The sequence below is a fragment of the Agelaius tricolor genome, unplaced genomic scaffold (genome assembly GCF_023055355.1).
Source record: "Agelaius tricolor isolate 1412-34295 unplaced genomic scaffold, bAgeTri1.0.p SCAF_12, whole genome shotgun sequence".
NCBI lineage: Eukaryota > Metazoa > Chordata > Aves > Passeriformes > Icteridae > Agelaius > Agelaius tricolor.
The window spans coordinates 17,071,862-17,084,358 of record NW_027269272.1 but is presented as its reverse complement, the minus strand read 5'-3'; the positions used below and the strand labels follow the sequence as shown (position 1 = coordinate 17,084,358).

At 42.3% G+C, this 12,497-nt stretch overlaps 1 protein-coding gene across 2 annotated transcripts in view; it reads right to left on the bottom strand.

The window, feature by feature from the left end:
* Window positions 1–955: 955 nt before the first annotated feature.
* Window positions 956–12,497, bottom strand: part of ARMC9 (armadillo repeat containing 9) — a 57,758-nt gene continuing 46,216 nt past the window's right edge. For both annotated transcript variants that reach the window (XM_071437850.1, XM_071437851.1), the window contains 3 exons: window positions 9,853–9,982; window positions 6,190–6,359; window positions 956–2,008 (listed from right to left, as the gene is read on the bottom strand). In XM_071437850.1, the coding sequence (XP_071293951.1) occupies window positions 1,986–2,008; window positions 6,190–6,359; window positions 9,853–9,982 (323 nt within the window). In that variant the 3' untranslated portion in view covers window positions 956–1,985. The remainder of the gene's footprint in view (window positions 2,009–6,189; window positions 6,360–9,852; window positions 9,983–12,497) is intronic.

The following is a 12,497-nucleotide window of genomic DNA, read 5'->3' as shown; positions in this document are numbered from 1 at the left end:
TTCACGACTTGGCTGTTGATGTTACAGTGCTGGAAAAAAAACAATTTCAGAGGAAATTCTGCCTACCCTGGAAAGCCAGAGGTGAACTTTTATGTCTGTTTTCCATTACTGCCTTTTTGTGAACCAGAGGACATTTTCCCATTAGCTGTGTTTATCAGCTCTGAGAGGAGGCAGATGAATCTAAGCACAAGTCAGAGATTTTCTGTGACTCCTTTGTCTGGCATGGGGATCTGTGTGACAGGGGCTAGCAAGTGTCTGGAGTCACTTCATGTCCTGAGTAGTTTGGGGGCTAAAGCAACACTCATACTCTGCCTGCTTGGTGTTACTGAGTAGTAAATGGTAACTGCCACATGAATTGACTGGATTTTAACCTATAGGAGGTCTTCTCCTACAAAACACCCCCATTCTAATTTAATGTCTATCCAAAGGGGTTTCCTGAACTTGTGTGTGGGAAACACAACTTTCTGCAAACATTTGACACAGCCTCACTGATCTCAGTGGGTCTGAAGCAATGACATCAGTGGTCTTGGCTCTTCAGTTGCCACCACAGAGCAAGAGGCCCAACTGAATGTCTTGTCAGAAGCACAAAGCTTTCTTCTGGCTCTACAGAAATGGCTTTACAACTCTTTACTTTAGGGGAAGGCACTGTCTCTACAGCAGTTGCTTTACCTTTCAGGCTGTGTTCCACCCGTTTGCTCTCCAAAACCAAAGCCTTACCTTTCCCATTTTCATACTCATTCAAACATTTGTTTCTGAAGTCTGACTATGGCAAATACACTGTCAGCTTTTTGTACATCTCTGCCTCAGCAGAGCCAAGTCCCAGTGTAAACTGCATTTATGTGTCCTAGCAGCGGTCACATGAAGGGGTGTACTCAAAAGCCAACCCCCAGTGAAGACTTCAGTGTTTCCTGGTCACTGTTACTATTGAGAGAAAGAACAACAAACAGCACCAGCCTTGTAATTCACCAGCAGAACTAACTGCTGCTTTTTATTTAGTGGAAGGATTCCTGGCCTCTCTTGTCTAGCCAGCACTTCACATGCACCAAAGACCAGCACAAATTCCATAAAGACATCAACAGTCATTGCTCTGAAGTGAAGAACATAAAAAAGCCAACAAACACCAAAGATGACAGAGCACAGTTACAAGTAAAGAGAAAGTTGCTTCTGATCTGTTCACATTCTCATGGTTTCTTCTATGAATGAAGAAGCAAAGCTCTTCATTCCAGGAAAAAAAAAAAATAAGATTTTTCATTCCACAAATGTTAAACAGTACAATTAACAAAAAAAAAAACAAATGCAGAAAGAAGTAATAGGAGTAATTGCTGCAGATAAAGAGCTCAGAGGTGAGCATGGATGGTGCCTTGGGCACTGTAACAGTGTTTTTCATCTGCTGCAGGTCAACCAGAAGCTGATAAAATACCTCCTCTTCAGAGTCAGGAAGATCTCACCCCACACAGGAGTGCTCTGGGCTGGAAGGCTCTGCACTTGTGGCAGAGACTGTCCCTCTTCACACAGATCCTTTGAACACAGACACCTCCCAACCCAGTCACACAGACAAAATTTTAAAAAAGCAATTGGCAGGCTGCTTCAGCAAGCAATAAGTAAAAAATATGGTTTCTTAGTAAGACTCCTGGGCTGAGCCTACATTCTGTTTCCAAAGACCATTTACACTGACACAGAAGGCAGAGAGCAAGAGTTCCTTCTCAAGGTGGCAATGTCACTTTAGAGCAAACAATCAGAAAATATCCATCTCCTGTGTCAGTCCTGGGCTGCTGCTGAGACTCAAATTCTAATAACAAGGCCCTTGTCTTAGGCAGTTTTAGAGGCCACAGACACATCCCATCAGATAATCCCCAGTCCCTGTGCAAGGCCTGCAGTGCCAACAAGCTCTCTCTCCTCTGCAGGTCACCAGTGAAGCTCATTACAGGAAGCTGGCTCTGTCCTTCAGCAATGTGACAGGTGATTCTCGAGGAAAGGAACTGTTCTCACTTCCTGTAGGACTGGCTGCCTGCAGAAAAACATCCAGAAAGGGTCTGTCAGCTGAAAGCAGGATTTATTTACAAGACAGAAGCTGCCTGAGGGCAATGCTTGTTCAACTTGTACAGGGACACAAACATCACAAAAAACATGCAGAGAGGCACTTTAACTCCTTTAACTCCTTTAACTCGTGATGCTGCAACTCAAAACTGCAGAATGCATTTCTGGCAGCCCCTTTTCAGGGGATATTGAAAGAACTGAAAGGGCATCACCAGGGCCCAGTTACACTCCCAACAAAAAACATTCCCCATTCTTCTGGTAGAGATTTTTGTACTGCCCTAGCTGCAATGTACCTTAGAACTTGGTACACTGCAAACAGCTTCAGCACACCCATGCAGAGTTGCCTGGAACAGACAGAGAATAAGGATCAGAGTGGATTAAACCACACAACCACGTCCACATGGAACACAGTTGAAAAGGTCTACATTTGGAGATGCCTGTGCTCCCTGTGGAACTCTATTTTCCAGCCATGCTGCCAGTGTCATCCCTGTACCAGCCTGGAAGTGGAAACCACAGAGGATCCCAACATAGCTGATTTTATTTCATATTTATTTTATTTCATATTTATTATATGAAGAGCTTGCTTTTGCCCCAGAGTTCAGCTAACAGCAGGGGCTGCATCTCAGGCAGGAATCTGGCCCCAGGCCTGTAGCTGCACTAAGTACCTGGGCTTCCTCTGCATTCCTCAGGCATTCCACACACTCCATGCTCCAAGAGGAGCAGTCTAGCTGGTTCAGGTAGGTTTACATAAAATCAACTTGTTTCCAGAAAATACACCTGTAATAAATACTAAAATCAAGCTAAAAATGTGCCCCTAAAATAAGTGAATGTAGCAAGTAAAATCAGAAAGTCATCTTTTTCTCATCATGTCCATCAGCTATAAAAACTTGCATTTCTTCAGAAATACTAAGAAATCCACAAATTAGTCTTCCACTGGAACAGAGTCTCTTGATATGTAAAATCCTACATACCTATGCAGCAGGCAAATGGGAGGCAGCAACTGCTGGAATCTACTGATTGCTGATATCTGTGCATCTGATACCATTTTTGACCTACAGATGAGTCAGCTAGGAAATTAAAGGAGCAGTAAGCACGGAGCTTTACTGGGGAAACATTAGGGGCTCACTTGCTTCAGATCTCTTCCATGCATCTCTAAGTAAGAGCTGAGAATTACCTTTGAGAAACTCAAGTTTCAGTGTAAGTGCTTAAAACCCTTTTTAGTCCTTAAAAATCTGGTCCTTACAACTTTCATGTAATTCTTCCCACCTATAAACACCTGTGTGAAATTCCTGCAGGATGGACAAGAACTAATTGGTGCTCTGTGACAAGAAGGCTGGACACATGAACACAGAGTGAGTGGAAGATTAGTTGTTTGCAAAATAATTTATTTGCTATTTTTAGCAGGAAGAGCTTAACATTTAATTGCTAACACTGTCTCGTTGCACATGTGGACAGATAGAAAATGATAGCCTGGATTCCCAAGAAAACTGGGAGAAATGGTAAATGGACTATAGCAAGTTGGAATGCTTGCTATACATTCAGCATACATTCCCAGCAAAGAGGCATAGTGTAAAACAAATAAAACAATAAAAGTTAGAAGAGCTCAAGTAACTGGATTAACAGATCACATATACTGAATCTACAGAGGACCCCAAGTGATCTACTTTAGAGCAATTTAAAAATAAGATATATTTAACACTGTGCCCCTGGAAAAGGATCTTGCTCCAGAGCCTCCTGAAATCAACACTGGTCTGTCACATCTTTCCTAGGATACTCTCCCCAGGAGTGCAAAGCTGCCCTGAGAAACTAGAACATGCAGAAGATCTTTTTGTGCACACACACACACACACACACACACACTCTCTGTACTTTTCCTTTCTTCACTAGGGCTTTTCAATGGGCCAATGCTTTTGGAAATGAACTAAAACAGGAACCAGGGACAGACTCCTGGGTGTTAACACCAATTCCAGTCAGGGCAGAACAGTGCTGCTGTCACAGGAAACAGAGAGCACTCGTGTCAGAGGTAAAACCCAGGGCACATGCAGCAAAGGTAAAGCTGAAAGAGCTGCATTACCTCAGCACAGGAGTGTTGAAGCAAGGAGCCTCCAGGTCAAAACCTCCTTTCGCCACCAAGAACATTCCCTTCCAATGCCTCACCTGTACTCCCTGAACGAAACCACACCACTTCTCTGCATGTGCAATTGTGTGGAACAGTGAATGAGCAAGATAGAAGGCTCAGCATGCTCTTTCCAGCTCTGTTACTGGTTTACTGGCTACTCATTACAGATAGAGAAGCTAATGATATACACACATTTCGAGTTTCTTGGGAAGGTATTGACTTACTATGTTTTTGTCAAATGTTTCAAGGTAACAGTTACAGCTAAAGAATAGAGCTAATGTTGCATTGTGATCAAACAATCATCACTAAACTTGTTATGATGCCATGCTCCTGCCATTTTCACTGATGATGGACACAGAGTTGTATTAGAATCCAGCTTTTTCTATCCACACACCTGAGAAAAAGTTTGTTCATTACTGAAGAATGTACTTTTCTTCCCCCTCCACCCCAAAAAACTCCACAGCTGACTCCACACGTGTTTACTGATGTGTGAGCATCCAAGATCAATTTTTCCTCTCTACTGAGCTTGTGTTGCCTGGCTCAAAGCAAGAGTCCATCATTTTCCTCCATCCTCACGTCAAAGCCACCCTCTCTTCTGAACCCCCCACAGATGAAGTACTTTTTATAAACTTCTGCAGGCCACAGCATGGGCACATGGCTCTTGAGTACCAGTCTCCAGCAGAAAGGAGACTGCCAGAAGCAGCACACTGTGCTTGGCTCCCTGCTTACCAAGCTGCCCTGAGCCATCTCCTGGGCTGCCTGACATCTGCCCTACATTCAGCTGCAGTGTAGACACACCCAGGGATCCCACTTCAAGTTACACCCTAACCCTAACCCTAGGCAGGTAAATCAGCCTAGGGTTAAGGATGGTCCCAAGGAAAAAGCTGTGGAAGCAGCCGTGTTGTGGCACTTTTGTGCTCCCCTTGGGATGCCTTTTGCAGCTGCAGTGTGCCTGGAGCTCAGGGCTTTCTGCTTTAAAAACCCTAACCCTAGGCATAACCCTACCCTAACCCTAGACAGGTAAATCAGCCTAGGGTTAGGGATGGTCCTAAGGAAAAAGCTTGGAATAGGGTTCTGTGAGATTTAATGACCAGTCTGCAAATCCAGAAGACACAAAAAACCTGAAGAAAAAAATTCTAGATTTCTTAAATGCAAAATTTTTAATCACAGTCTTGAAGTTCAGCTGCTACTAACCAGCTTCTCATCTTATTACTGTATTTGCTCATGCCTCTTGTTCACATCCACATCAGCATTAATTTAAAGATTTAGACAGTGTTATGCCACCATTCCTTCTATCTCTACAGAAAGAAACTTGAAATACTTATATGAATTGGTTCAAGCCTTGAAGCAGGTTCTGTTACAATTCCTGTCTGGGTACCCTGAAATAAGTTTGGAACATTGCACTTGATGACCTGTGTTAGCTGGGTAAAGTCACAAGTGTCACACCAATGTGCTTAGAGGGAAAATGTGGCCTACTTGTGATTGCCACCTTAAAATGTCCTGGAACTCATATCTGGAAATTTCACTCTTGCAAAAAAAAAGGACACTTCTACTGCATTGATTCATCTGTAGGTGTTACTACCACAGAAAATATCAGCTCAGCTGTGCCAATAGTAAAACTTGCCATAGAACTGCACCTGGAGGATGCCTGTAGGCAGAGCAATGACAGATGCAGGTCCATTCAGTGGGATGAACAAGTGTCTAAAGAAAAGGAAAAACTCTGAAGACATCTAGAGAAGGTCTAATCTGAGACTCATAAGCTTCCCCAAAAACTTCTGAGAATTTGGGTCACTTTTCTCCACCCAGAGACAGGAAAAAGCATGTCTTTTAACTGCTCACATGACAGCCTGGAAATAGGAGCAGTGTTCAGCAAGATATAATTACATGGTTGTACATCCTGCAGATGACAAGCACAATGTCATATACTCCTGGCACATTTGTAGCCTACGACTTCATTCCTGAAGAGTTTCTACAACGCTCCCTCCTTTCCCACCCAAGGAATGACAAACAGAACGATGGCATTTTCCACTTACTCTGTCTACTCCTTGTAGATCCTGAAGAGCTTAGATGGCTTGATTGTTGGGGTCCAGACTGAGAGAACTGGGGGGCAATGGTTGGGACCTTTCCCTTCCTGGGGCTGCTGCTCTGCCCGTCAGGAGTGCGCGGGATCTTGGGTTTGCTGGTGAAGGCCAGGGCAAAGTCACTGGAGGAGGAGAGGGAAAGGGTCAGCAATGCATGGAGAAACACATCTGCATAGTGAGGCTGCAACCAAGTGAAACCTGCAGTACGTGCTGGGACAGCCTGGCAGGTGCTCAAACCTCAGGGAGGCTGCAAATGGAAAGGAACATGGCACCACAGGCACTGCCTGGGCCGTGTGCTCACTGCACAGCCTCCAGCCTGGCTCTTGACCTGTCCATCCCACCCAAACCTCACTCTGCACAACAGGAGTGAACATGGGCACTTAAATTCCCTGCAAACCAGGAACTGAGCTTTAGATTGTTTTCTGTTTTATTTATCACATCCAGTGACTCGTTCTGGGGTGCAAAAAATACACAGATATGCTACAGCACAGGCACACATCCTTTTAGGGCACAGACACCAGGATTTCTTCCAGGTACCGGTCAGTCTTGGCAGACATAGGCAGCCTCCCTGGCTCCTGTCTGAGATAAGATTTGTAGAACGCCCTGAAGGCTTTGTCAAGAGAGCAAAAAGCTGCGATGGCATCTCTAAAATAAATTCCCTAAACACATAGGTTCCTTGCTCACATTGAGAACATAAAGCAGGTGCTGCTATTTCACAGCCTGCAAAAATACCATTCTTTAAAATTTAGTCAATAACTGTGTGAGGATACACTGCCCTTTCTTGTCCCCAGCATAAATATACCTTTTCACAGTTAAAAAAATGGAGACTACCAGGAAATAACAAGTCTCTAAAATAATTCTGAATCTAAATTAATGTTTGCACTAGTGAGTCGATTTTCTCTTAAAAGGAGAAAAGGTTAAACTAAAGTAACAGCTACATGAAAACTTCATCATATTTAAAAAGGGAAATAAAAGAGCCAAAGGCAGGACATCGAAGGGTGCCGTCTAAAAACCGGCGATTCAAAATAGAAAGTCCCTGTGTTATTAGCTCCATCAAAAGAACCCTTTGTGACCATCAGGAGGGGTGATTAGGGGGATTTTCAAGATATTTGATCTCCCCTCCTCCCCTGGGAATGCTGCTGAGTCAGTACTGATTAGCCCTTCCATAGCCCTGCTTCACCTTGCAGGGAGATTTGAGCAAGTGTTCCTTTTGTATTTTAAATAGCATTACTGTCTGTATTTCGCATATGTATATGCTAACTGTTGAGGGCAGAGACGTGCTAACTGCTCTGCTAAGAACCATCTCTGCAGCCCTCTACCTATGACTATTACAAGTGTTAATACTTGTCTTAGCTTCAAAGGAGGATGTGGCAGATGGCAGCAGAAACAGATTGGTAAAACAACCGAAAAATAAGACTGGCTAGATAAAACCTCAAGGCGTGGACCACGGAGATCTTTAAATATCTTTAGCTCCATATAGCACTGTCATTGTTACTGCTTATTTTGTCATTTAACTCAGTCTGACTTGCATCAGTTGGAACAATAATTTGTTCCTGTGGAAATAAAACAGCTGCAGCAGAAATGTCACTACTAAGGTCTCATTCTTCTCTCCAATTGATTTTGCATCTTTTCACTCAACTCTGTGCAGTTAAGTTCCCAATTTACTCTGCTAAGGAAGAGGGGAAAGAGAAGTGACCACTTCCACAGCCCAGCTCAGCCCTCCTTTTCTCATACATACCTCTCCTAGGAAGGTCTTGGTATTTGCCAAACAGGTATTTGCCTCCAGGAAGGAGGCAGTTCTTACAGTGGACAAAACTATGAGCAAAGACGTGATTTATTAGTCCTGTTTGTTTTGCAAACAAATTATAGTCTGCGTCCAGGAGTGAAAGAATGAAAAGGCAGGTCTAGTTGCAGGCATTGCAACACCAACATATTAACAAAAGACCCTTGACACAGAAAACCCTGTACTCTCTTCGACTGAGAATGGCTGCATTCCTGTACCTGTAACTCAAGGCTGCGTTTGGAAATCCAAATTACTGCATGCATGCTGAGGAAACACAGGGTGAAAAGATATGATCTTCCTCTGCAGGATACTGCACCTGTGCCTTCACTTCTATAAATCCCATCCTAAGATTTAGACATATGTTTGTGAACAAATATTAAAAATTACTGGGAACACACCTTTTAATAATAGGTTATGTAGAGAAGCAAAGCATCTCACTAAGGTGGGGGACAAGATGCTACCAATTTTACTTGCTTCCTGGAAGCAAAGCCTGAAAAATAATATCCCTATCTCCACCACAAAGCAAACAACTTGGTGATAAATTTGTATGGTCTGTTATTCTATGTATTTCTATTATGTGCTTAGCTACTGTTACAAGAGACAACAGAAACAAAACCAGTAATGCTGGCCCAGAGGTGTGACTCCTAATCACTTCAGCTAAAACCAGTGACAGTTTGTTGACAATGTATAATTGCTCAGATCTCCCCATGGAAACAGTACAACTGGGGAGAAAAACCCAACCAAACAACCAGAGCCACACCAGCCCCCCAAAAACCCCCAAACCACACACTGGCATCTGTAGGCATGAAGGCAACAAAGTTCTAGACACAGAATCTTTCTGAAGTGCTAGAGCTGTAATTGACACAAATAACCAAGCACCACTGAAAAATCAGGTGCATAAAGAGTTGTAAAAGCTTTCCTTTAACACATCTCCACCCATTCTGTGTTTTAGTTCTGGAACATATTTGCTTTTAAAATTTGTCTACACTGTTTAAAACTTGGCCCAATCTAATTAGCTATAGGAAAAAGCTGTTAATGTCTGAAAGACAAATGCAGACTCTGAAAACTTTGGTAGACTTTAGTCCAATTGCTAATTAATTCCTTGTTCTCATCCAAGATATAACATCACAGTTGTACACGTGATGGCAGACTTTAGTCCAATTGCTAATTAATTCTTTGCTCTCATCCAAGATGTAACATCACACTTGTACACGTCACAAAGGCTTCACAGAGGGCCTAAGGTGAACACAATAAGTAGGATAAGGAGAGCAAGACCTTTAATTTTACAGGAATGATTTCAAGGAAGAGTTGAAACCCATTGCTGGGTGATCTCATAACTTTGCCTCCTTTGCTATACCCATCTAGTGGATAAATGAAGGACTCTGGTGAGCAGTGCTAGCAACTCAGCATGTTAAGCACTCTTAACCCACTTAAATGCTTCATTTTTCTTCCTTCTGCATGTTAATTCCTGTTCCCCCAGTCTTACATATTTCTTTACTAATAAATGATTTTCATGGACTACTGTTGAGTCATATAAGGAAGCAATCAGGAAGTTTTATTTTCAGAAGGCTGCATTGAGCATACATGTGAAGTTCATTAATAATGTCTTGCTTGAGACTTCTCTCATTCTGAACCAGATGCTTAGAAATTGAGCAGCTGCCTCTGGCACAGCAAAGGGTATTTTGTTTGGCAAGCACAACCACAGTTGTCTCAGGCCAGACTACATCACACATCAAGTAACTTCACAGATCTCTTTACAGCAGCATGGAATTAGCTGGTAAATCCTGTCAGACTTCTCTCACAATTTTAGGTATACTCTGGATAGATCATACCTGTGTGATTGACCATTTACTCTGTCCTCAGTGAAGTCAGCAGATTGAGAAGATAAGGTATCACCAGCTGGGATGTGTTGGTGCATTCTATGGCCTGATGCAAATACTTCAGATGACTTCATTTCAACTGCTGCTCAAAAAAGAAACACAGTTCAGTGAGGAGTTGTCTCCTTACAGTTTTATTAGAAATACAATCAAGTCACAACTCCTGCTGTATGAAGGGAACCTTGAGGTTTTGGCAGGGTACTGAGTTTGTGTGGCAGAGTGTATTAGGGCTCATCACCTGAGCAAAACAGCTGTAAGTGTGGTAATTTAAGCCCTCTGCAGTTGGAAAATAAAACTGGCTACACTGTGCACTTGCAATGGGATAGGACCATGCAGACCTGCAGTTAACACACATCAGCTACACCCAATATCTCATTAAAGCCACAGGAACACAACCCCTTGTAGTGGTTGTACATGTCCACAGTAACAGGGCTACAGCAGACAAAAATAAGTGTTTTACACTTATGTTAGACTCAATTTCTGCCTTACACTAATGGGGAAGTGAAGGGCACTCAGTTTGCTTAGAACCACAAGGCTACCAAGATGTGCAAGTTCAATGAAAGTTTAGGGAAAATCCCTAGCTCCATTCCTGCCATGCTCAGGACAGGCTGCTGTCCTGGTTTGTTCTCTCATGCTGATAAGAATGCAGATCAGGTCACTCTCAGACAGGCATTTTGCTGCCCAGCACATGTTCTGTCTGGCATTCAACATAGTAAGTGTAGGAAGATGACCAGGGCTCATCTTTGGTCCACAAGTTTTCTGCCCACAGGAGACAAAAAATAAAAGAGTGCAAGAATTATTCTTTACCAAAGGATAAAGGGGGAGAGGATGGACCCAGACAAAATCAGACCAATTCAAGAACAACCAAATATTTCCAGGAGGACATTAAAGAACAATGCTCATTTTTGGTAAACAAAAGAGGATCAAGGTTCCTTGAGGCTAAACTTAGACTCCTTGAGATAGCCCCTTGAGGAGGCTAATTGTTCACATGAAGCTTTTATTCTGTTTTTTTCACTCATTGTCTCTTACTATTCATTTCGTGACTTGGCTGCATGAAACTCTGAATCCCAAGGTACTCATGTGATGCTGGGAAACAAATATTCTGAAATAAGGCTCCTGGTACTGCAGAATGACCATCAGACCAAGATCAGAAGTCAATAAACAGCATATTTATTACACAGCAGAGATGTTTGGCAGAGTATCATGAAAGTCTCTAGAAGCAGTACCATTATTTTTACACATTTCTGTTCCCTGCTGTATCTTAGAAGGCAACAGAAGAGAAAGGGCTTATTTTCCATTGTCTTAAATTAAAGCCTTTTTAATTTAAATATTACAATCCCCAATGCCTTTTGGAAACATGGAGATGTTCAAAGACCCAGCTCAATTATCATCCTGCAGAATAAAGTCCTGTCACTGACATAACAACCAGGGGCTCCAGCAGTGCAGTCTCTCTTTTCTCTTCTTCTTTCCTTCCACCTCATTTCTAAATCTCAAAAGATAAGAAAGACAAGCACATATGTCACTGCTACTTGGAAAAACCCAAAACAAACCTCAGGCCATCTTTCAAGTAGCTCAGTGTTATTTTATAGCCTGGATTAATGCTAGGAAAAATTTCCTCTGTTACAGACAGAAATTATTTGTGTTTTTACATGTATAATGTATATATAATGTATATTCTGACCTCAAAGATTTTTCTACAGGAAAATTATATAATCTAGTAGTCTTATTAGTATCCATCTGCATATACTTTTGACTGAAAGCAGCTAACAGAATGTTTTAAACAGAGGCTACAAGCAAAGTTCTGACAAAATGAAACATTTAAGCTGGCAGAAATATCTTCAGCATGAACACTTTAAATCAATATTCATCAAAAACTAACAACATTTGCTTTGCTGACTGACTCAGGCTGCCTGTTTAAACCTCTTCACAAATCTCTACAAAATAATCAGACAGCATCAGTAGCATAGCAAAAGTGACAGAGGTGAGTGCATGCATCTCACTGGACAGAGATCAAAATCTGTTCACTTGGGCTCTGGATGGCTGAAAAATGCTTTAGGAACTGCATCCAGTTACACTTTAAAACACCAAATAGGAGCACCCTTGATAACTACTTGGCTTAATTTCCTTTACAAAGCACAGGTATGTAAAAATCCATTCTTTTTTTCCTACTCTGCAGGAACACTGCCAAGTCAGTATGCTTTTACTTGGTTTACAACCTTTGCTGGTGTGAGTTGCTGACCAAGGGCAGCCAAACCCCCTGAGCTGTACTCAAGGTGTTACTGTGCACAGTGAGGCTGAGAACAGCAGCTCCCATTGCTGCACAACAGCAAGAACCCAAGTGCCCATCGTGGACAGGAGCTTCTCCTGCTCCTGTCCTCCTCTCTTTCAGCATGTTACATTTATCAGCTCTGGGCATTACGCAAGTGAATTCCTGTCTGCAAGACCTCGGTTACTTTTCTCAGAATCCTTTTCATTTCCTTTAGGAAATTTAAAAAAATAGAAGAGAAAGTAAAAAGTATGCTATTCCTTTACTGCTTCAAAGCATATTTTTCAGAAAAGAAAAGGCACACTTTGTCTGAACTTATTAATTATTCTGTCCC